The sequence below is a fragment of the Scardinius erythrophthalmus genome (assembly GCF_964197995.2).
Source record: "Scardinius erythrophthalmus genome assembly, chromosome: 25".
Classification (NCBI taxonomy): domain Eukaryota; kingdom Metazoa; phylum Chordata; class Actinopteri; order Cypriniformes; family Leuciscidae; genus Scardinius; species Scardinius erythrophthalmus.
This window is the reverse complement of record NC_138245.1, coordinates 4,647,381-4,673,905: the sequence shown is the minus strand read 5'-3', so window position 1 is coordinate 4,673,905 and position 26,525 is coordinate 4,647,381. Positions and strand designations below refer to the sequence as shown.

Sequence of the window (26,525 nt, the reverse complement as noted above, 5' to 3'; positions counted from 1 at the left end):
GTGTTTGTTTTGTACTTCAACACTATTGTATTATCAGCGTACTGTTACTGATTCAACAGTTTTTTTTTTTCATTTGTGTATCCAATAAAGGCTTGCAAGATTGCCATGATGCAGATGGGCCCAGTCAAGGAGGTCAAATTCTATAATTTTGGATGGATCAATTTGCCAAATTTTTGTAGTGTGTTAACTTCTGTGTTGTCTGTTTGTTTGTTTTTTGGATGACCAAGGCTACTGGAAACATGTTTTGTTTTTATTTAGTTTTTACTATGCTTTCTATGCATATATTGTGTTTGTTTATTGTTGGTGTTTTTTTTTTGTTTAGATTGCTTTCCAGTTTTGAAAATGTGGGTTGGGTTGTTCTTTGGCAATATTAATAAATGATGCAAATGTTTTCAGAAATGTGTTTGAATCATCTGTTGTAACTTATCTTAACATAAAGAGGGACCATTTTTACATTTCTCTTTTCTGTATGTTGGATATTGTTGATGCAGAGTTCACTTAGTGTCAGTGATATTCAGTCACTGAGTTTCCCAAAGTTTAAATGGCACAGCATGCACACACAAAAACACACATTTAAGGCTTATTTAGTTAATTCTTGGCTAAAATGTGGCTGAACAAATGGCCTGCTTGTGGCCCAGATCTGTTAAACAGGAGTGGACTACCCAAGTGCTATCATTTCAGGTATACATACAAGGTGTCGAATCTGGGCCCGAATTAAAATGAACTGTGGCTCAGATATGGGCCAGTTCTGCTTCATTTGTTTTGTTTATGGCTGACATGTGGCATTGCTATGGCTTAATTGTGGCCCAAATCTGGCAAACAAGAGCGGACCGCCCAAGTGCCATCATTTTCATCTGGCCCACATACCGCGTGGAATGATGGCACTTGGGCGGTCCGCTCTTGTTTGCCAGATTTGGGCCACAATTAAGCCATAGCAATGCCACATGTCAGCCATAAACAAAACAAATGAAGCAGAACTGGCCCAGACACCAAAGTTGCTGTGGCCCAGATCCGGCCCACACTTGACACTTTCATCTGGCCCACATACCGCGTGGAATGATGGCACTTGGGCGGTCCGCTCCTGTTTGCCAGATGTGGGCCACAATTAAGCCATAGCAATGCCGCATGTCAGCCGTAAACAAAACAAATGAAGCAGAATTGGCCCATATCTGGCCCAGACACCAAAGTTGCTGTGGCCCAGATCCGGCCCACACTTGACACTTTCATCTGGCCCACATACCGCGTGGAATAATGGCACTTGGGCGGTCCGCTCCTGTTTGCCAGAGGTGGGCCACAATTAAGCCATAGCAATGCCGCATGTCAGCCGTAAACAAAACAAATGAAGCAGAACTGGCCCATATCTGGCCCAGACACCAAAGTTGCTGTGGCCCAGATCCGGCCCACACTTGACACTTTCATCTGGCCCACATACCGCATGGAATGATGGCACTTGGGCGGTCCGCTCCTGTTGGCCAGATGTGGGCCACAATTAAGCCATAGCAATGCCGCATGTCAGCCGTAAACAAAACATATGAAGCAGAACTGGCCCATATCTGGCCCAGACACCAAAGTTGCTGTGGCCGGAGCTATACCAAATGTCATACACTTGCAATGAATCTAAAATAAACAACTACATCATTATGTTGATTATCCTATATGTTTACAGAAAAACTTACGATAAACATGTCTTCTAATATCCTCAGTTGTTGCGTATACCGAGCTGCATCGGACACATTTGTAAATTACTTTCCTTGAACCCATTGTGCGAGTTCACTTTAATACCGCATGCTTTATATACATGTTGCTGCTGATTGGACTGCAGTTCTGACACACCCACCAAAAAAGAGAAAACGTATCTCAAACCCCGTTGTACACCGGTGCACGCCGTTTCCAGGAAACATGACGTTCAACCCGGAAACCGTAGCAAAACGTTTCACACCGTTATGAACTTGAACATGCCCCAGGTTAAATGAATTTGCATGGTCATGACTTGAACTGGAAAACTGATTTTTTAAACACTGTCATACTTTCAAAACAGTGTAATAGTTTTTTCCATGTAAAACTGAGGGATGAGTTGAAACTCGTAATCAACAACATGCCACAGATGTCATTTGACAAAAGATCTTTCTCTTTCTCATATTTTAATAAAATATAAATCTGGTCCTGTGGTACATTTGCATAGTTTGGGATTCTGGGGAATAACTAAACACAAAGCTGAATACAAAGTGATCTTATAGGGCAAAAGCTTGCATTCTCAATGAGCTTCGTTCGTCGTGCAGAGAAAATGTGTAAAGAGAAATCGCACATTTCTGAGACCAATAAGAAATGAGGGATTATATTCAACATGGGCGCTATCAACTCAGCTCAGTGATAATAAACAATTCAGGTGTTTTGTATTCAGCTCAGTTAATCTAATTTGATATTCCAAAGAGAAACAAAACACCAAAACTCTCATCTCACCGCACCGCACTAATTTGAACTTTGTGTGTGTAACAGGTTTGAGCTTGAACTAAGAAAACTTCAGGTCAAGAGATGTTAATTGCTTTTATTCTGTTACTCAGCCTGCAGAACTGTCTTTGAATTCCAATAATGTGTCATTTGTATTCGTGCCTAATTAGAGGTCATCATTAGCCAAATAAAGGCTAAATCCCTGTTGATTATGTTAGACAACATCTGGTTCAGAAATAAAGTTGTGGTTATGATTTAAAGGGAATTCTTCTGGACAGGCTTGCTGTGTTAGTCGGTGTTGCCGGTGTTACACAGTGTCCAGCCGCAATGTTGAAGATTTTATTGTTTAGTAATTTAGCTATATATTTGTACACTATTATGTGACTTTGGTTTGACTTTTGGAAGCCTGAAGAAAGGCTGCAGCAGAAAATTATATTTTAGTATGTCACATGGTACAAGACCTTTACCCAAAATATCTATAGGGTGTGTTACCCTTTTTGGAAAAGGATGTATTGTATATATATGTGAGCTGAGCAAAGGTCTGGAGTGATCTTCTGCAGAAGATGCTTGGCTTTGTTGTAAAAGATCTCTGAGAAGTGATTTCACAAAAGAGAGAAACCACAACAGCAACACTGTTACATCACTTGCGGCACTGCCCCCGCCGTCAGTTTGATTTTTTATAGTAATAAAAATCATTTCATTCAGTTCAAGAACACACACTACAATGAAAAACTGAAGGCGTCTGCTCGGTTCAGCGTGAGCCGAATGAGCGTCGCAGCACGGATCAGCAGCAGGAGTCAGATTTCATCTCACTTCGCCCATTTCTCCTCAATCTTGACCAAGCGTGCCACGCAAGTCCTGAAAAGAGAAGCCAAAGCGTCTCGATCGCCCCCAGGTGCTGGATGTAGTATAGCTCATAAACCCCGACCTCTCCATGTAATCTAATGAGAGGTGAGACAGACTAAACAATCAAATACATTTTTTCCAAAGATGGTTTCTGTCACCTTAGGTAGTTTTTATCACGCTGATGTCAGTTCAAGTGTTAGTTAAAAAAAGGTTTGGTTTTAGTTATTTGATGCTGTAAAAACTTGAGTGTGACATCATGATTGACAGCTGAGATTGACAGCTTCTTTGAGCGAAGTTGTCACTGATGTACCAACTGACTTTTTTCGGAATTTTCACAAGGAGCTTTAACTTTAATTTCTACATTTCCATAACTGTTTATTTACTGCAGTAAACTATACTAACCGATTCTGCGGGAGTGTGGGACGGGCTCCACTTCACGCTCATTACCGCGCAGACTCGGGCTCCAAGATGTCAGCGCCATACTGGGACATTGCCGGCTTCACTTTTCTACAATGGAAGAGAGTGAAGGTGCATCGTCCATCTTTTTTTACAATCTATGCTCTTGACTGACAAGACAATGGCGGAAGATTCAAAGCGAAATGTAAAAGCACCTATTTAAGAAAGTTTGTCATTGTACTGTTGTTTTGTTGTGTTTATCATTAAGAATAATAATGAACCCACCATTCAAGCAATTGCTGCCCCCGAATTGGCGCCAATTCAAAAGATAAAGTAAAATGTGCACGGCCGCACAGGCATTCATAGCGGTGTGTGTCCACTGGCATGGAGTAGAGTGAGGATTTTCAGTTCATATGGAGGTTGAGCTTCTATAGGAATTCATTGAAAACGCTCACTTTGCTCCGCGCCAGTAGACACGAACCGTAAGAGATTTAAAAGAGAGGTGGAAAAAGAGGGAAAAACTCCAACGTCTCCAAACTCTCCTCTCCCGGTGATACCGGTGTTATCACATGTTGATTAACTGGATGGAAAATTTCCTCACCGTCACATCCCTATTGTGGGGTGAAAAATATTACGACTGATCTATTTCATAAGCTGCATCTTGGCCAGTTGCATAAACAAACCAGGTAACAGGGCTTTTCCTGGGTTAGAAATGGACTTCGGTGGTGGCATGAAATAGAACGGTTAAGATTAAAATTTGGACACATGCTGCTGTCTCGAGAATTTTAGGTTTATTTCGCTTCCCCCCCCCCCCCCACCTACACAATGGCAGCCTATGGGCACTGGAACAGTCCTTCACAAAACGCATTAAACTTTGATTACAAAGACGTGAAACTCACCGAGTGGTCAGGGGTGTTCACTGATATGCTCACACAAAAATTGCTGCAAAAGATGCTTTCCAACAGGTTTTATCGTAGTTTTTGTCCAACTCCATTGACTTGTATTGAAAGAGCTGTGTGAGGTACGGTATTACTCCGCCGCTTCTTCTTCTGCTTCTTCTGTGTATTCAATTAAATGCCAGCGGTTTGCTTGCAATTGGCAAAGGTGCATTATCGCCACCAACTGGGCTGGAGTGTCTATTATTCAAGCTCTCAACGGAAGAATCTATGGGTGTGAGACGTTTGGAAAAATAGATCCACAGTTTTACAACGAATGGTAAAACACCTGTTGGAAAGCATCTTTTGCAGCGATTTTTTTGTGAGCATATCAGTGAACACCCCTGACCACTCGGTGAGTTTCACGTCTTTGTAAACGAAAGTTTAATGCGTTTTATGAAGGATTGTTCCAGTGCCCATAGGCTGCCATTGTGTAGGTGGGGGGGGGGAAAGCGAAACCTAAAATTCTCGGGACAGCAGCATGTGTCCAAATTTTAATCTTAACCGTTCTATTTCATCAGAAACGATCTGTAAACAGGGCTTTAAGTGTAAAATACCGAACTTGTCCTTTAATGAGCGCGTTAGTAATGTGTGCCTATAGGCGGGTCCACAACGCGTGTACACTCTGCTTATTACACACACAGGGACGCACAGCAGCACACAAACATGCCAAATATTAAAATTAAAAGGATTACAATGTAAAAGATTATTATTGTGTACATAAATATATGGTGGAATCCGGCTTGTCCCGTATATGATCTGCTTGCGCACTTTAAACTCACACACGAGCAGATCCGTAGATCAAAAAGTAAAAAGTAGATTCTCTAAGTGAACTTGCACCGTGCGCTTTAGACCATGTGCTTAGATCGTTAAAATAGGGCCCCACGACTTAATGCACAGATCATTTGATATACAGTATCAGATTGTTTTGTTCCGTTTATTGCTATGGATATCACTGTTGAAGGGGGTGGACTTACAATCCCTTTACTTATAATATATAATAAACTGAAAATAATAGTTTTCTTAAAAAGAGTGGTATTTATGAAATGGGTAATGTCTGTATCTGGTATCTGAGAGGTGACTGAGGGTCTGACGCATGTCAGGAATGCAGAAACAATGTTTACTCATTTAGCCGGCTTCCAGAGAATAAATGCTTGTTTTGTAATGAATAATTTAAAGTTATTCTTATTCTTATTCATTTCATTCTGCTGTTCTCATGATAGCTGTATAAGGCATGTAAAGACAACTGTATCAAAGGTCATGAAGGTCAAAAACACACTTCATGTATCCAGTAACACATATACATACCAAGCATGAGTAATTCTTTTCAGGGTCTACAGCACCACTGGTCAATGTATGTTAAAATATAAATCATGTGTAGAAGTCTGTATCAGTGCTCTGTCTGTGTGTATGTATTTTTAATAATCTGTTCCAGTGAAATTTTGACAAAACTCAGCCTTGAAGGGTAAAGATATCGCAAAAGTTTCTTAAATAACAGATTACCGTGTTCAGATGCTGCTAGAATTATCTTTACTGTTAACCTATCAGAACCTGTAGAAATGGCGTCAACTGATTATCCATATGACTATCCACCTTACGCCCCATGACGCTTTGCGCGAATTATGGGTGTAACTTCCGTTAAGCTGTAAACAATCAGTGAAATGCTCACTCTATGAATGCAATACGTTAAAAAGTCACAATGAGATGACATTAATCTACTCACCCCTCAACCATCGAACATTAAAAGGAATTTTAAAAGTGTAAAAGCATCAACAAGGTATTTCATCAGACCAAATAGTTTTAAATAAATAGTCTTTCCACAGCAATAATGAATGGGTTAAATATCACTGTAGTAATATATATATATATATATATATATATATATATATATATATATATACACTGTGTGTATATATATATATACTGTGTATATATATATATATATATATATATTTATAATCAGTCAAAATGACGGAAAAAATAGGATCACGTAATGCTGAAGTTAATGAACATTTTTGATTAACGCAACATAAGTTACATAATACAGATATATATATATTTATGTTGCGTTAATCAAAAATGTTCATTAACTTCAGCATTACGTGATACTATTTCAAAGTGATTTCCGTCATTTTGACAGATTATAAATTGCATTTACCTGTGAAAACAAACCTGGAAAGAGACGTGAGGATTTGAGGAGAATAACGAGAGATTCTTCGTGCATTCCAGTGAATTATTAATGGAATATATCGTAAATTAAATTTGGGAGAAGAACAGACCACAAATGTGCAGTAAATGTTGTCCTTTTTCATACTTTTACAGCGGATTGCAAAGGGAAAAATTAATCACGAGGAAAATAAAGCAGCGACTAAAAAGAGCTCTTGATATTCTTGTTATTACATATGTCACGTTAAAATACCAAGTATAACGTTATTCTCATGATGTCTGAAAATAAATCATGAAGGAAAATTTACAGCTCATCCAGTCAAACTGACAGATCAGCTTTATTTGTAGGGCAACCTTATGATTTGAAATGATTCGTTTCAGCCTTTTTTAATGGAAGTTCCCCAAACCGGAAGTGCCACCCATAATTCAAAACGCAGTAAGGTCGCCAGGAATAAGGTGGATACAGTTAGTTTGAGGCTGGATCCTCTTATTTCTACGGCCTTTGGAAGTGTGGAGAACTTTGCCTTCAGTAAACTCTCTCTCAGCTGATTCAAGCTGACTCCGGTCAATTTTAACATTGAGCTCATTTTTTTGTAAATTTGGAGTGCTGTCAATACAGAGAACAATGACAAAAATCTGTGTTGCCTACACCGTGTTATCCTCTTTTTAAAATTTGCACCCTGTTGACTTCAATGGGGCAAGTTTTAAGCCTGCTTTTAGCCTCTTAACATCCTTGATGCTAGCATAGGTTTAGTTACCTATGATCACGCGCGTGAACTCGACAATAGATTACTATGGGCTTCGACCGAAAACAGGATGTAAATACAGGTATGTGCGCTGGCTGAAATAACATCATTTTTATTAATATCTTTCACATCTACTGCAGTCAGATTCACCCGTGATCACTCTGAAGGAATCACTCACATTAGCTGTGCACTTGTAATGACACATCAAGGATGTTAAGAGGCTAAAAGCAGGTTTAAAACTTGCCCCATTGAAGTCAACAGGGTGCAAATAAAAAGAGGATAACACGGTGTAGGCAACACCGATTTTTGTCGTTGTTCTCTGTATTGACAGCACTCCAAATTTACAAAAAAATGAGCTCAATGTTAAAATTGACCGGAGTTCTCCTTTAAACTTTGACTCCTGGTCTTCATTGAGCAGATTGGTCTCCAACAGTAATTCCCCTACACTGACAATCAGATTCAATTGCGCATTTAAATACGGTTGTCAATCCAGAAACTTTGTAATGTGTGGTTAGCAGCATGAAAAATATATATTATATACAGAAAGCGAGCAAAGATCGCTGCCATTTTAGGCTGTCGACTATAACCTGAGGCACACAACCCAGCTCTCTTGCGGAAACTCCTGTTACAATCAACAAAGCTGTATACACTATGCAATGAATCTCTTGTTGACATCATATTTATACTTTGTTGGTTTTAATGAAAGGTACATGCATGCAAGCATGGAGAAATCGCGCTGATTCTGACTAACTTAAACACATCTCATTGGCCATTGCATTTTCACGTGCTCAACCGATATGTCTGGTTTTGGCTACAAAGTTCAAAACATGTTTTAAATAGAAACCTTTGACGCTTTCACAGAGCGCTTACTCAGATACACACAGGAGCGTTTGAAAACGTTTTAAAGAAGACAGCTATCAGCGGGTACAGGTACTGCAGAACGGCAGGTATCGTCACATTAAATGATCAAATAAACCTTTGGCAGGACAAAGATTCATTTTGGTGGCCTCCTCATTGCAGGAAAAAACCCTGGCTAAGTTAAGACTGTGTCTTAAAACTAATCAGACCAAACTAGAAATTAGCAAATTACCTTTAACTGACATTAAAAACCTGAATTTTCAGCATTATTACTCCAGTCTTCAGTGTCAGCAATCATTCTACTATGCTGATTTGGTGCATTTACATTTACATTTAGTCAGACGCTTTTATTCAAAGCGACTTACAAATTAGGACCAAATTAAATCATCAAGTCATCGAGAAGAGGCAAAAACAATGCAAGAAGTGCTCAAAATACAAAGTGCAGGCATTGCTAGTAGCATAAGCCAGACAAGGGAGGATTAAGGGAAAAGGAAAGGAATTATAATTTTTTTAAGAGGTTAAGTGCTCACGGAAGAGTTTTATGAGATGAGTGCTCAAAAAACAAAAATCTCTCTCAGATTCTCCGGAACAATCTCTCAATCTGCTGAACAGCAAAGAAATCATTTTATTTTGATGCTCGATTCTTAAAGTCTGGGGTTTGGCTCTCAGATACGATTGTCAGAAATGATAGCATTTCATGTAAAGATGAGAGAAAGCACTTTAGTTCTTAATCTGACTGTCTACACGTCTCAATCTCTTTATCTCAAGAGGCTTTGATCTTTCTCACATTAGAAAGCATCAAGTGCATCAATACACTTTGACTTCTCTATAGTGGAGAATCTTCACTCAATACTTACTCTGTAAGGTTCTTTCTAAGAAGGTCAGTTCACATACATTTTCCTTTTAATAAACACAGTCAATACATTTCGATGATTTATAACTGGAATGGAAAACTGATCTGATTTTTTAATAGATACATAAAATAAATTAATGAATTAACTAGTCCAGTTGCTTTATATTATTCAGATATTTCAAAGAATCTTAGAAAAAAGCTCAAGTTATTTTCCACTGTATACATGTAATTCAATTTTGGCTGATCAAACACAAGGGCACAAAGTTTGGCTAGTAAGCATTTGCCAGTTAACCCCTGCTGGTCGATGTCACAACTACACCATCTGGACACAAAAAGCATCCAAAAGTCGCTGTTTATTCTGACAAAATAAAACTTTCCACAACAACACATAATGAGTAAAGATAAATTAGCCGCACTGAGATGAACGGGAATGCTAACAGAGAGCTCCCGTTTATTGTTATCTTCAAATATAATCTAGTCTCATGAGGTGTTTTCCTCTTTGTCTCTGCACTTGCTCAGAAATGGCTCGTTCTTATTGCTTGTTACCTTCTAGCCCGTTATTCATCTGCCATTCAAGCGCACACACTTGATCTATAGAGCTTTTTGCTCTGAATATGCTCAGTGTTTTCCTCGCCTTTTCTCTCTCACATCCCTCTTTCATCATCAAAACCCAACCTGCGCCTCATAATTAATGTGAGGTCCAATTTCCTGAAGATTAAAGGCGAAACAATTAAACGCAGCAGAGAAAGGACGTGGAAATGGAGGAAGAAATGCAGATAAGAAGCTTTTGTTTGCTTGTTTGGAGAACAGCACTGAGGTGTTTTTGAAGGAGCCACTGCCCACAAGAACTTAAAACGAATCCAAGGCCAGAGGAGGGACAAGAGACAGTTTATGGTTTTCCATTGGAAAGATGTCAGTTTTTAGGCCTAATTCTTGCTTTCCAACAAAATCTGCAATTAGTTGATCTGAAGCCTTAATACACATTTTACAAGTAAACTGCAGTCTTCACACCTCCTCTGACGATCTGCTCGGTTCGCTTTAGAGGGTCTGGGTTCATTTGAAACACTCACAAAATTCGAGTGAACCTCTAAAACCAGCCAAATGAGAAATCCCAAGCTTTCATCCAACCTTTTGACATCAGGAGAGGCAGCCAAATCACACGATTTTGTTATTGCAGACGCATTTGATTCAGATTTAAGTATTTTCAAATTCCTTCAGTAATACAAAACAATATAATATAATGTAATACAAAATAATATAATATAATGTAATACAAAAAATATAATGTAATATAAAGATAAAGAAGATAACAAAGATAATTATTTATTATTGAAGATAATAAATGTTTTGAATTTAACAAAATTATTAAACTTGTATTCTGAAGATAAAAAAATATTTACGCAACTTTAAGCAAAATTATGACAGAACTCATATTATATCATTTTACTTATGAATACAGTACAATAGTACAAGATAAATGAATGCATTTGTTTAGATTTGGATCTATATATATATACACACACATATATATATATATATAATATATATACACACACACACATATTATGTAAACAAAACTTTTATGTTAGATGCAATTAATCGTGATTAATTGATTTGACAGCACTACAATTTATATATATATATATATATATATACATATACATTTTACAATACATTTACATTACATGGTTCAAGAAGTGACCCAATTCTGATTTGTTTCCTCCCATGTGGCACAGATTGGATATGACCCACGAAACAGGAAAAATATTCAGATTCTTAGATCGGTTTCATGCCTCATACATGTGTGGAAATATGAATAAAATTCTGATATGAATCGGATGTGCATTTGAGTCTGCCATGTAAGCGGACAGTTTGGATATTCCCGTCAATGTGAGTCGTAAGCCGTTAAAAAAGTGACAGTGGCGAATGACGTCAACTCAGGTGGACAGCAACCGCGATCACATGAGTCTTTTCAAGGGCGAAAAGGAGATGAAGTCTCAACTCAATGTTTTGCTGACCTTAAAAGATGGTGCAGAAAGCAAAAGCTTGTATTATAATTTCGTCTGTGTCCATTGCACATCGTGCCGTTTTCACGTCCTTTTCAGCCTAAGCTTTTCTGCCTCAGTACATCTACCTTGGGTTGTTTTGCCAAGTGTGTAGTGTAAATGCAGATATCAGACATGGGTTACTTTTAAAAGAAGATCTGATATAGTCAACAAATAGGATTTGGGCATCAAGACCTGCAGTGTAAATGCAGCCTTAAAGACACTGCATGAATGTGCAGTAGAAGAGCTTATTAAACCGTGGAAAACAGATTGTTGTGCGGGCTTGAGCAGTCTCCTCAGAGACTCAGACATATGTGTGCTCAGAGCACTGGGATTGTCTGGGTCCGGGAATGGTCGGAAATGAACATGAAAACCTCACATACTCTCAACTTTTGCTATCTCTCCATTTAATTATACACTGACATTTACATCCACTTGTAATAGAGCTCATTATGGTGGGGGGTCGTCCAGTACTTAAAGTTTGCTCCCTGCCATCTGCAGATGGTGCTCATGCCAGGAGAGTTCAAGAACACTAATTGCAATACTTGTGGGATACGCAGCCGCTCACTGCAGGACACAACTTACACACTGTAACATCTTTTAAAATAAATATCACAGTGCATTGCAAGCAACCTGGTTGTCGTTTAAATTGAGTAGCGCTCAGAAGGGTCAAACTAGTTTGGGGCCAAATGATGAGAATGTATGATTTTCACAACGGAAGTGAATCAATCAAAAAACGTACTTTAGCTGGACAATAACTTTATTCTAGAGCTGCTTTAAACCAAAACAATCTCTGTACCGTTAATTTCCAATTTTCACTGTAAAGCTTCTTTAAAACAAAAAAGCGCTATATAAATTAAGATGACTTGACGACATAATATTTAGCAATGTCTCACATGTTGTGTTCAAGCCTGTTACTGAATGTCCTTCCCAAAAATTTTACATTTCACTCACAAAATAACATAATTTGCATTTAAAAAAATGGTGGAAAGACAAGAAAATTATCTTATTTTAAAATATTATTACACAAATTGTATTGTAAAAAGTTATTGCAAGGGAAATCATTTATTTTCTCCAAAGTACACGTTTGTCAATAAATCCAAACTAGCAACTTTTCATGCTGGGTTGATTATCTAACATATCTACAGTATATCTACTACTCCATTGATAAAGGGACTGATGATTTAACAAAAGTAACGGGACATCGAATTATACCCTATTAATGGAAAGTGGCATTTACTGTAAGATCTGTGTGTGAATGAGCATCTGCAGGGTGTTTGAACCCTTAACACATCCGGATCAGGCTAGCCAGACATTAAACTTTCAGTTTACTGAGTTTAGATCTTTTTCATCCGTCTCCTGTGGTCAGCATCTCTTCGGACGCCTGCAGGCGATTCAGGCTTAGCCTAGCGTGAGCTTGACACTATAGCGGCAGAGCAAAACTCAATTCTCTTGGGCGTGATAGAAACACACATGCTGACAGCGAATATCCCTGGACTTGCTCACATAGCCTCAGAAGTGCACTGCGTTATCCCTTTCAGTTTATTAGACGTCTACAAGCCTGAAGGAGGCAATTTAGCACATGTTTGAGTCCAGGTATTCCCAAAAGAACATGTTCATATCTCCACACACACACACACACACACACACACACACACACACACACACACAAGCTTTGAGGAATACATGTATTGTGTGCTTCATGTATAAAGGCCTTGAATCAAGACCGGAGTAATTTTACGAACAAATATTGTCATTTGCAATGCATTAATGTAAAGCTCATGTTAATGCCTTTCCCAGCTCACAAATGATTTCGAGACTCAACAACAACAACATGGGAGTTACTGTATTACATTTTTTCCAACTAATTCCATCTCTCATTAAAAGTTGTGTCTGCCTCGGGACTTTCTGAATATGTAATTCTGCTTTTGTAAGACATAACATAGCAAAAAACGTTCAGAGAATAGCACAAAATGCATGTCTCAACAATTTTACATGAAGAAAAATATCCTCTGACAAGTTTACCCACAATGCACGGTTCTAGCTAATGAGGATCACTAGCTAAACCTTGAAATCTGTTGATCTCACACATCAGGGTACCTCTCTAATTAAAGAGTTTCTCAGCCAGAAATATTGCACTCCACGATCAGACTCCATCTGGATGGACCTGCTCCACCAGGGCCAATGACGGGGAAACAAAAAGACTAACAATGCTCGTCAAAAAATGGGCCACAGATGAGTGCGTTTGCTAATGTGTCCTCTGCCAACACTGAAACAGCCAACAGAAACAAGCAGGGTGCAAAATTACTCCGTTGTGTAAATAAAAAAAGTTACTTGCCAGTAACCTTGTTAAGAGCTGCAACATTTACATGCATGGTTTAAATCGAATTGTAGGAATGAATAAAAATAAAGTGATCTGACCTTCACTGATGTAAGTTATAACAATGACCTGTGCTCAAGTTGTATATGGTCACAGTATAGATTAGGGTGCGATTCTCCATATCAATAAACTATTAACTACAACTTTTGCCCTTAATAATAGTTAGTAAGTAGTTATAGGGCCCTATCTTACACCCAGTGCAATGCAGCGCCAAGCGTAACACAAGTGTTTTAGGCTAGTTTCAGTCCGACGCAGTTATCATTTTCACGTCCTGCGCCAAGCTGTTTAAATAGCAAATGCATTTGCGCCCATTTGTGCGCCCATGGGCGAGCTGGTCTGAAAACGAGGTGTGTTCTGGCGCAGTGTTGGCGCGTTGCTATTTTGAGGCAACAGAAATAGACTGTGCCATTGACCAACTGAAACCTGCTCTAAAGTCAAGGACACAGTATTTTTTGTGTTATTTAAAGAGCGCGTTAGTAATGCGCGTTAGTAACTCTGCTTATTACACACACACTCTGCTCATTACACACACAGGGACGCACAGCAGCACACAAACATGCCAAATATTAAAATTACAAGGTAAAAGATTAATACTGTGTACATAAAGATATGGTGGAATCCGGCTTGTCCCGTAGATGGTCTGCTTGCGCTTTAACCTCACACACACAAAAACACACACACACACACACACACACACACACACACACACACACACACACACACAGCTTTAACCTCGCGCACGAGCAGTTCTGTTTCCTCACTAGAGAAGCATTCAGTTTATCTGCTTGCAAAGTCCTTCATGTAAATAGCGAATCCGCCATGGCGCGAGCACAACTGGCTTTTAAAGGGGATGGGAGAAGAGACTCTGATTGGTTTATTGCATGTTACGCCCAAAACACACCCATTACTCATTAAGAGAATAGGGACAACCCTTTTAAACCATGCAATGGACGCGCCAACCATTCTTCAAGTCGTTAAACTAGCAAAAGTGAGAATTTAATAGTGAGAATTTGTCCCTAAACTAAAGTGTAACCATATATACAGTAAATACAATGTTGTATACATTTTCAAAGGCACTAAAAAAAAATCAAGGCCGCTAAATGCACCCGCCACTGGCAGGTGTGGCCTAAATTTGGACCCTGGAAACAAGCCAGCACAGATGTAGGAAACACCTGAGACGAATTCTACCGTGAAAAAAACAATAAGTAAAATTGACTTCATTTTTCTTTGGCAAGTTTTTGCACAAATATTTTTTAAGTAAATTTCACACACATACTTTTTAAGTAAATTTCACATATGGAATTAAATAAACACTACTTAACTAAGTTAAGTGAAAGTAACAAAGAAAATAAGTAATTTTAACTTGTCTAGTAAAAGGTTGAGTAATATCTATTTAGTTGAAGTTTCCTTTGCAATGCATTTCACTCAAACAATATAACATTATAAACCACTCTTTTAAAGTATATCCTTTCCTTAGAAACATCTAACTAATTATTACAATTGATATTGTGTAAGACACCATATCTACAATTCAGAGGTTACCTGTTATGTGAACGCAGAGACCTCAATACTTGGTAGACAATACCCAATGACGATAACATTTGATGGATCGTTTTTGTGTTTGAATGTGTCATTTTGAGTAGAAAATGAACTCCAAATGTCATAAAATGGCAAGTTACTAATCCTAACAAGAAAAGCAATGATGAAACAGTGTAAATACAGCTGGAAAACAGTGGAAAATCAACCTCATTAATTATTCAAGGCCCAGTGCATGATGGGAACACCAGTATTAGAAAAGTTGAGTAATTTTACTTAATTTTATAACGTTGATATTTTCGCTTTCATTTCTACACACTTGAGTACTAATACAGAATTTACTTAGTGTTTTTAATTATTGCCTGAACTAACTTTTTTATGTAAATTACATTGTTTTTTTCTGTAGTATTTACTTCACCACAAAATCATTTTTATCAGTGTACTCACCCAAGAGGTTTCTCTAGTCGGCTGGCCGGTGACCCCACAATTTCCCCCAGTGTGCAGAACATCTGTCCAAGAAAGTCCTAGATGGAGTTGGTAGGATCAAGCAGAAGAGGAGGTAAGAGTTTATCAAATTCAACAAATCCCAACGCCTCTGCCCTCTTGTTATAGTAGTGAATTGAAAGCCAAAGACGTACGTATAGTTCAAGGGGCTTCTGGGAAGGAGCACGGCCATGTTTTACAACAGAGCACAGCATGTAACAGAAAGCACAAGACACAAATACAATACCAGCCACACACACACTTTCAGGGGTGATCAAACCAGGGAAGAGAGAGAGATAGTGATGATTAGTGGCGTCTACATGATCACTCTGCATGCATTAATGAGGGGGGATGGAAATACCAGGAATGGGGACAAGGTAAATAAAAAATATCCAAATATATTGTGTCTGTCTACTTACGTGTTTGGAAAGATCAGGACTTTTAGAGTCGACATCATATCTGAATTAAGTAGGAAATGACACACACAAAAAAGAAAAACCATTGTTAGCTTCATACACATTGAGTAGCTAATTAAAAGATATGCCATAAAAGACTGACTTTAAAAGGAAACAACTACTTTAATGCTTAGAGAAAATACACACAAAAAAATGTCTTTCAAGTTTTGTAAGCATGCAAAACTACATAATGATCAAACATGCTTGCCGTTGTCAGACACGTTTCATAAACTGCATAAAGTTTAAACTATTGCACTTTAATCTTTTAGTATTAAATCAATGCATCTGTGACTGAATGCACTAAACATTGTTTACATTAATTTTCTTATTTTCTACCCTGAAATGAAGAATGAAGTTACGAATATTTTTGTGCTCCCAAAAACATTGGGATACTTCTTAAGAATGCTCTAACTTAAGAATTTGAAATCCTTCAAATACAAAAGAATGTTCCTAAAAATCATTGTTTTAAAGTTAGCATAACCTCAAACTTGCACAGTGCATTAAAAAAAACGAGCGCTGAACTCCCGCCAAGCCCTCATTATGATTATTACGGTAACTTTGTCAATAATTGTACTTTACATTATTATGAACATTCTTGCAAACTTCTTTGAATTTATGTTAATAAATGTACATAATTAAATGATTAATAATAAATATCATGATTATTTCATGAATCTGTGAATTACACACTTATCTTTAAACAAGTCTTTAGAGGAATTTATTTCAAAGGTTATTTTTTTTGAATGCACACCAAATACATAAAGCTTGTTTTTCTACACTGTAAAAAATGATTTTTCAAAGTTGAAAATTAAACAAGGATTATTGGAGTATGTTTTACAAGAAAATACTATTCCAGGCTTTCTACTAAAAACTGAACGTTTAATTCAATGTTTCTTGCCTTTTCTTGTACTTAGTACTATTTTACTAACAGTTTTGAGTACATATCACACACCTTTTTTTTAGTGTATGGAAAATAATTGAATTTTGAATCCATTATTCTAGATTTGTGCACATCAAGGATGATAACTATAACGATAATGACACAGAAGAACGATATCATTGCAATCACTTTCAGGGTACAGTACATTACATGACAATCATGTACTAAAAGCGGAAAAGTATAGTTATCAAAATTCACCTGACTTTTAAGAGCTCGAGCATTTAAAGTGGAAGACGACAAAACTGAAGCTTATTGGTGCCATTTGACGCAATGTAGCCTAGTCATTGTTTTAATTATTGGCGTGAATGGGCTTTAAATGCAAGACCGTGAAATGCATGTAAGCAACAAATGACAAGAAACCGCTGCCAAAACATTTGCTAATTAAACAGACCATTAAAAAATGCATGCTTACTTAATAACTCGCTTAAGATTATGTTAGTAAGAAGGCCAAAAACAAATTGTAAATCAGATGGTTAGATTCATTTCGGGATCTGACACACTGCATTGGAACATTCCTGATTCCTGAAGATCAGTGACAGAAGAAAGAGGAAGAGGGAGGAGGTGAGAGGCTTTTCTGAAGGAACACTGGTGTGGATGCGAGATTCCTCAGGACAGGGATCTAAAGCAATAACTCACAAATCAAAGCGCAGGCTCTGCTTCTCCTCAAAGAAGTAGTCCAGGATGTACTTCCTGACAAAGTCCGGATTTAGCGTGTTGTCAATCACTTCCGTTCTTCCAAACTAGAAAGTGAATTAGGGACAGCAGAGGAAGAGATAGGGTCAGAGAGAGAGGAAAGAAAGAGGGTGAGAAAATGAAATTGGATGATATAAAAGTACCGAATGAGAAATGGAGGACCGAAAAATTGAGAATTGGAAAAGTTTGGAACAAAACACTGCAGATATGAGAATTAAGCTGAAACGGCAACTCCTCTCTAATAACATTGGTGAAATCCCCCTGATCTCGCTCTCTTTCTCCCTTGTTACAGTCTTTTTCCTTTACTCTCTATATCCTCCAGAGACTCGTCTAATGCCGGAGGGTTGGTTTGCAGAGGTGTGTGAGAACTGGGAAGGTTTAGTGAAACTTTAAGTCCTCAGTGGCAGCACTAATTACAGCGCTGTGGCTATTCGACAATTATGTGTGCATAATTCAGGCAAACAGCGAGCTATATCCCTCTGAAACACAGCAGATAGGGCACCTCACTCTGTCATTAACCCCTTTCCCCTTTAAAAACACAGACTCAATAATTGGACAGGTCTTCTCCCCTCTTTCAAAGTCTAAATGCGCGACATGGAATCAGGCCACCTTTTCACACTGAACTGATCCAAGCCAATGTTTGTTTAGTTTTGCCTGCATTTCACCTAGAGGCTTAGTGACTTTTCATGCAATATATGTCGACCATAAATTATTCAGTGTCTGGAAAACTTTACATAAATGAATGAAAACCCCGCAAACAGTCTGTTTCCATAAGCTTGTAAAAACAGTTGTGTTGTGTTTGCATTACTCTGCGGACCATGAAGTGTTTTTCACAGTTTACTCAGAGGGGACTTAAAGCAGTGGTATTGAAAAACGTACAGAATCACAGAATATTGAATCATAGAATTACAAAATGAATCGTCTCTGTTAAAGCTGAAGTCGGCAAGATCTTTTTGATCATATTCACTGAAACCGACACTATGATCCGACAGAACAAACATAAATCAGCCTGTTTTAGAAAAAAACCTGCGCTTCTACCTCGACCTGGAGCCTGTTATTTGTTTTGCAAAAAGCCACCGCTCCCGGTTCTTCTGGTCCAATCAGTGTGAGATCTGAATGTCAATCACAGTTCGTGCACACGCCACAGATCCCCCCTCCCCTCTCGCGCACACGCATGAAGTTCGCAGGTGTGTTGGATTGTACGAAGTGTGATGGCGGAGAGAAAATCTACTAACAAGCTTCCAATTCCTCGGTTAACAACCAGAGCTAGGAGGTCCAAAACAACCAAGGAAAAGAATACTGAAGAGACGGGCGCGTTCACAGAAAATCTGACGAGCACGAACTCGATGGGAGGGTGCTCGCTGGTAGTGGGGGAGGGGCATGAGAGTTGTAAACATTCAACATTTTGGCTGAGTCCCCTCAATCTGCCAGACTTGTGGACTGCAGCTTTAATTAAGTCAATATAGCAAAACTCAGTCTGTTAAAGGTCAATGACAAAAAAAATATATATCTGAGTTAATGGGAATCTTAAAATGATCTAGTTAGAAATGCATTCATAGTAATTTCATACATTTTTGGCGGAAAAAATGCTCCTTGAAAATAAAAAAATAGGCAAAAAACATGCAAAAGGATAAAAATAAATAAATACAAATATTTTTTATATTAACAACTAACTTTGCCACTCAAAAACGCAATTTTTTTTTTTTTTAAAACAAAAAAGCCTCACTTTATTTTAAGTAATAAATTATTATGCCAAAATAGGTACATCAATTGTTTTTTAAAGTCACTTTTCAAGGACAATTACACTGGCTGGATATTTATTAATTTAATTTCAGAAACTTATTTATTTTTCAGACATTTATAAGAGGTTTAGTCAAATAATTGTCTGTATGAATTCACATTTATGTATTTTTAAATAATATCTGAACATACAATGCGATCAAAAACATTTTTTTTAAATAAATAATCATAAAAATGCTAGAGTTCAATCCAATAGCAAAACCTTGTAAAAGTCAGGAGTTCAAATTACTTATGCAACAATTAGGTAACAACTTTAATTGCAGTGTCCACCAAGGGCTTTCAACCATCTAATGAATAAAATCTAATTAGAAAACAAGTAGTGCGCTGCTGTGAACCCTTCAGACTGCTCTGTTCATTTCAAATCAGAAAGCTAAAAGTTATATAAAGAGAGCCTTAATTATCAGTAATTATTGACAAATGTGTGCAATTGGTATAATCACTGCTCGTCTAAAACAGATAGTGTTCTCTCTAGACTGCATACTAATGTTCTACTGTACGTCTCATTTTACGTTCATTATGCAAAGAAAGAACTAAAAGGTCTATGTAGCTTTGCAATTACTTTGTCAGGAATGACAGCCTTTTAATTAAAATATTTGTTGATAGAATATACTAAGCGGTGTCTTCCTTCACTGTACTCATGATTTTCAAACATTGTGAACTGTATTTTGCCTCGTTAAAACCGAAACGAATTAATTAAAAACTTGATGAAAGATCTACATTAAGTTCTGCCCCTTTGATTACTATAAGCTTTACAGAACGTTTAGTTATTATCGCTTCTAATGTGAGCTGAATTACATAGTAACATACGGAGTTACATATTTAAGCGTTTTTTTCTTTAAAAAAACATTTATTCATGCCTTAAAATAGCTTGAATGTAACTCTACACCCTTGCCTGATTTAGTATACGTGGTTCTATGAATATGTAAATGAGCCCCGCCTCCACTCACTCGCACCAGCTCAGTGTCTTAAAGCATATTAAAAACACTACATAGACATATAAACAATATTAAAACCTTGATTTTTTATTTTCTTTAATGATGTTCTATAACAAAGTACTGGAGGGATTGGGATTGTTATATACAAAAAACAAATAATTAGTAGACTTTTAGAACTGTACCACAATTTCTACTTGTATCACATAGTTGCTGACTCCTTGTTAGACCTCGTGTAACAGTTATCGTTAATGATTGTGTCCTTGTTGCTATTTTTTACATTTATTTTTACGTCTTTTTTTCTATTCTTTTATTTTTTTCTTTACTTTTTCCCCTCCTTGGTGTGTACAAAAAAGGAAAAACTGTTTAAAAAAGAAAACAGTCATTGTGTGTCTGATATAATTGGAACTTAAACAGTTGTAAATGCAGGACTGGTCAGCAATATTTTAAAAAGAGTAAATGAGTGAAGTTAAAAATTAAACATTTAGTATAAACACAATGCATCATGTTGTTATGCATTATTTCTGGTGCATATGAAGCTCTTTAATAATCTAACTAGCCTCAAAATCTAAGAAATTGTTTGGTTCATACTTCCTTCACTTCATAAAGGTTATGTGAATCCCCTGGCCCACGGCTTCATCAGACAAACAACACAAGCCATGTTTCTTCCATGTGACAACACACGCACACACACACACACACACACACACACACACACACACACACACACACACACACACACACACACACACACACACACACACACAAACACACACACACACAAACACACACACACACACAAACACAAACACACACACACACACACACACACACACACACACACACACACACACACACACACACACACACACACACACGCCTGCCAGTGAAAGGCAGTGACCCGTATTGGTCAGTGCTGTCATATCTACAGACTGCACACACAAGCCAGAGCGAGCTTAAGACCGTATGTCAGCACCAAAGGGTCTTTTGGTGGTCACAGTGATCAAATTTAGAACAATGTAAGTTATTTTACATGGTAATAATGTGAAAATAGTAGGCTGGTGAATTACACTTGTGCTGCGGTAATAAATGGCCAGTTTTCTTATTTAATGTACACTATAGGGGCATTCGCACCAGAGGAACGTTTTCATAATTCCTTTAACTACTGGTGGAAGTAGTGTTCACACTGCAGGAACTGGGAATGATTTTAGCTCTAGCAACTAGTGATGCACGATATATCGGCCACCATATCGGTATGTGCTGATATATGTTCGTTTTTATTGTTATCGTTATCGGCCCAATTAGAAAATTCGACCGATATATAAAGCCGATAAATAATGTATTTCCTTCAGCTCAGACTCTGTTCAACATGATGGTTTTGACTTGCTTGAAATAGGATTGAAATCACTTAAAAAAAGAAAAATACAGTTCAGTGCAACATGTGCAGAGCAAGTCTGTCATATCGGCTACATAAAATTATAATGAGAACATCATTATAATTGTGTTTGGGACATGGCTTTTAATGATGAGACTTTTGTTTTTGTAATCAGGCTCTCAAAATTATATAAAAATTCGGATTTAGATTTATCGGCCAATATATATCGGTTATCGGCTGTCAAATATAAAGAATTATTGGTTATCTGTATCGGCTGAAATGTTGATATCGGTGCATCCCTACTAGCAACCCCTTTTGGGAGGACTATATTAGCTCCTACTTCAGAGTGGGGTCAGTGATGTAAGTGTACGTTGATTGGCTGAACACAAGCCATACGAAACTCGGGTATTTTTAAAAAGCCGTGAACACACAGTTTACATATACTTACTCCACAAACTACCTCCTCCACTGGTGGCTAGTTCATATAAGGGATCTGGCAGGGCTGGACTGGGACAAAAAATCGGCCCGGGCATTTTTGCCCAGACCGGCCCACTATATGATCATAAACACCACCCATCTTTGCACGCCCTTAATTATATGCATACCAACTCCTATTCATTAAAACCACTAATGCCATTAATGAGTTTAGGAACGAGTGAGAGTTAACAGATGAAATAAGTGAAAATTTGACAATTATTAATACATTTGAACTATACTCCACGGTGGTGAATCCTAAAACAAGCTATAAGCTGCATTGGCATAGCAATACCAGTGTTTCTTACAGGATTTTTGTTAAAACTATGGTGGTGTGACCTCGGTCCTTCTAGGGGGGTTCGGGGGCATGCCCCCGCCGTGAGAAAATTTTGTGCATTTTAATGTTAAATTCATCAATCTGGTGCACTTTGAGAGTTCAAAATTAAAAGCTCCAACCCATATACAGTGTGCAAATTAAACAAAGACAAATTCAAACCTCTTTTAGTTACAGTGTCTACATTACACCTACTACATAATAATAGTTATAATACTAATCCAATGACAGTAATAGCCACATTTTGTAAAACAAATGAGATGGTCCTCAATGCAGTACAAAAGATCTGGGGGGAGGAGTCGGATCTAGATCCAACTCCTCCCACCTTACATACCTAAACCTACCAAACTCCACCCCCTGATCCCTAGACCCACCCCTAAACCTACCAATCTCCACCCCTTATATGAGATCCGACTCCTCCCCTCGGATCTTTTGTACTGCATTGAGGTGCTACTGGAACAAATGCACCAAAAAATAAAGGAAACTTTCATAATTAGTGTTGTACCAATTTCTATACTTGAAAGAGATAAGCACATTATCTTTTATTTTGACGCAAACTGCATCAAGCTTTTATTTTGGCGGAAAACATGGTTTACAAACGCCTCTCATTAGATTTCTAGTGAATTGCGGTAATCGTCTACTATGCAGATGTGGAAATAATCTACACTCATGACATAGCCTAAGTGTTTTGAAAGTAGTTCTGCTTACCGCGGACTCTACACTCACTCATCTCTCTCCTGATCCTCCGTCCTCACTATCATCATCTGCCACAGGAGCTGATGAAGGTCAGAAAACATATATTTTGACACAGTTTACAGTGTCTGCTTTAAGGGCCTGGTTCTATTTTTTCACGCTATTTATCTGCACATTCCTTGCGTTTCTTCTCCATCTATTTTGACAGATACACACTGACACCGCTGCACGCTCGCTCACTCGTTTAAAGTTGTGATTGGGCCAGCCCAGTGTCAATCAAGAAAAGAGCCAATGGGCCGCTGATCTACGTGTTTCATGGGCTGGTCTGTCAGAAAAAAAAAACTAACACTGACTTTGACCAATGCATTACACCGGCACAAACCCAGCGCCGCCAATTAAGCAAAACAAAACAAAACGAATGGGCCGCCGGCCCGCCGATGTACAAATTTTATGGGCCGTTTAAAAAAAAAAAAAAAAAAAAAAAAAAAAAAGTATATGAGATATATCGGCCCAAAAAGCACGTCGGCCCACCGGGCAAATGCCCGGTATGCCCAATGGCCAGTCCAGCCATGGGATCTGGTGATCCAGCACTCGGTATCGGTATTGATTCGATACGGACCATCAGTACAGGACTGATCCAAATTCGATACTGTGCTTTACCTATGGTTGTTACTGTTAAGCTCAAAAAAGGATAAAAAAATCTTCTGAAGCCAATAAATTGCTAATATGTAGTTAATGATGTATAGTTAAATATTAGAAACTGATCAATAAAAAAAAACAGTACTGGTATCGGTTTGGCATCGTATCGGTAGATACCAAAGGCTGCAGTATCGATATTGGTATCTGACATGAAAAAGTATAGCTTGTACCGATAACTGAGTCCCTATAACTATATGTAACTATAACTATAACAGTGTGAAAGCCCCTTATATCATGTTAATCATTGGGCATTTTGTTGGCCTGTGTAGTTCCTGCTAATATTAATACAATTACATTTGACTTTAAGGATATTTTGTTACTTTTGTACAATACACTTGATGCCCAATGTAAATCTGTCACATCTGGGTCTTCATATGGATACATAAAAAAAAAGAAAAAAACACTTTAAATAAAGGTTTAGTGTTTTTATCAAATGATAGATTTTTGTGTGGTTTCTTTTTTTAAGAAAAACTCGACAATAGCTACCATAGCTATCTTTAACGCTCACACTTCTGTACTCAGAGAAGTCAATTCTCTTCCAGGACTTGACATCCCGTGGTGACGGTTCTGTCAGAAAGCGAGCTCTTGCGCAGGGATTGCATGGACACTGGGCAGGATGTCATGAAAGCATTGAAGCCTATATAATAAAAAAGGCCCAAAACCCCTACTCAGTACAGAAAACCAGTCAAGATCCTCACAGAAATGAGTTGAGGAGACCATGCCTGTCAGTTCTGCAAAGTGTATCTGTGTTATATAGTGTGAGATAGAGTGACCGTGAATAGAACCAGCACTTATCATCTCCTGTTGTTCAAATGCGTGTATTATTGAGGGTTAAAAGGCAAAAGTACCTCTTTATCACACCTGAAGACTGAAATTTAACTCAACAACATGGCCAGACTGATGTAGATTATGTCCCTCATGTTATTACTGCATGTTTGATCCAATTATAAAGTGATCTGTGATTCCCATAACATAAGCAAGAAATGAAAGCTTCTAAACAAAATCCAAAAATCACAAATAATAACCTTTCATTCAGATCACCTGAACTCTTTAATGACAGTCTCTCCTGTTCTTCAGAATATGAGCAGACTGATTATAAAAATAGACAGCTGAGAAGCGAAGTGTGCCAGGATTTATTGCTGTGGTGAGCTGTCATCGCCTACACGAAACTCTACAAATATTCAGCCGGTGTATGAGGTCTGCTCCAGCTCTCAGCTTTATATGTTACAGTCAGGGGACAAGGCACTGGAGGAGAAATTTCATTTTTTTTAATACAAGGACCTCTGTGTTGTATTTAACATTTTGAGAAGAGTGAGCTTGTTTTTCATATCAGAATTGAAATTCAGACGGAAAAACAGTGATTTCTTTATCAGTTGCGTTTATATTGTGGTTTATACTAGTTCTGATAATTACTACTATATATATATACACACACACACACATACATGTGGTTCAAGACCTTACATTTCAGTCAGAAGATTTAAAATGGAAGTAATTCACTGAAAATCTTTCACTCCCACTACAGCTCTAAAAATCATTCATGCATCCACACAGAGGCACATTTGGCACTTTAAAAGACATGTGAGAACTAATTAAATTTGTCACATATTTTAGGGATTACCGTCCTGAATTTTTCAAAAAACAATTTTATCGCATGACTTCAGAAGACTTGGAATATAGCGTATGAATCATATAGACCACATTTCAGCTGCTCTTATGATGATTTTTCATCACTATGAACTTTATGAAAAGTTTGTAGCGTCTGTATGCTTTTATCATAAGAACAGCGTGAACATTCTTTAAAATATCTTCTTTTGTGTTCCACAAAATAAAGTTATATGGATATTAGGGCTGTCTGCGTTAAAGCATTTACACATGCGATAAATGCGTTAAAATAATTGGTTGCACTTTATTTTACAGTCCTGTACATATTATGTACTTATAATAGCACCCCAAACCTTACTTTAACTCATGTAGTTCCCTTATATTACCAGTACTTTCTTGGGTAAGTACTCTGCAAGTACACTGTAAATACACGTACAGTAAAATAAAGTGTAACCAAATAATTTAACGCAAATAAATTACAGAAGCACGTGAAATTGCGTCATTAATGTAATGTCACCGCTGTTTGGCCAGATGGCTACGTTTCTCAGCTGGATAAAGCAAACCAATGTCATGTGTATGTTGCTGTGTTTAATAATTCTGAATGGATGCGTGTACTGTAGTTAGCACATGCAGTCAGGTCAAGGTGTTTGGTTTAGGGTTTTTATGGCATCTCCATGTGGTCCTGTTCAGTATGACTTGTCTAAAAGCTCTTTGCTGTTGCACTGTACACATACTATACACCAGGGACGGCGCTAGTGCTGGGCTAAGGGGGCTTAAACCCCTGCTGTTTTTAGTAAAGCCCGGAATATTTTGTTAACTTGTCTTTCTCATAG

At 37.8% G+C, this 26,525-nt stretch overlaps 1 protein-coding gene across 3 annotated transcripts in view; it reads right to left on the bottom strand.

The window, feature by feature from the left end:
* The window catches only part of cpne5b (copine Vb), a 207,456-nt gene that overhangs the window by 125,603 nt on the left and 55,328 nt on the right, over window positions 1–26,525 (bottom strand). Inside the window, exons 4-8 of one of the 3 annotated variants that reach the window (XM_081358379.1) lie at window positions 17,724–17,827; window positions 16,112–16,151; window positions 15,657–15,733; window positions 3,697–3,801; window positions 3,086–3,306 (exon numbers count right to left, since the gene is read on the bottom strand). In XM_081358379.1, the coding sequence (XP_081214505.1) occupies window positions 3,738–3,801; window positions 15,657–15,733; window positions 16,112–16,151; window positions 17,724–17,827 (285 nt within the window). In that variant the 3' untranslated portion in view covers window positions 3,086–3,306; window positions 3,697–3,737. Of the gene's footprint in view, window positions 1–3,085; window positions 3,307–3,696; window positions 3,802–15,656; window positions 15,734–15,847; window positions 15,866–16,111; window positions 16,152–17,723; window positions 17,828–26,525 lie in introns of those variants that run through there. The other 2 variants (XM_081358377.1, XM_081358378.1) reach the window with 2 other exon arrangements.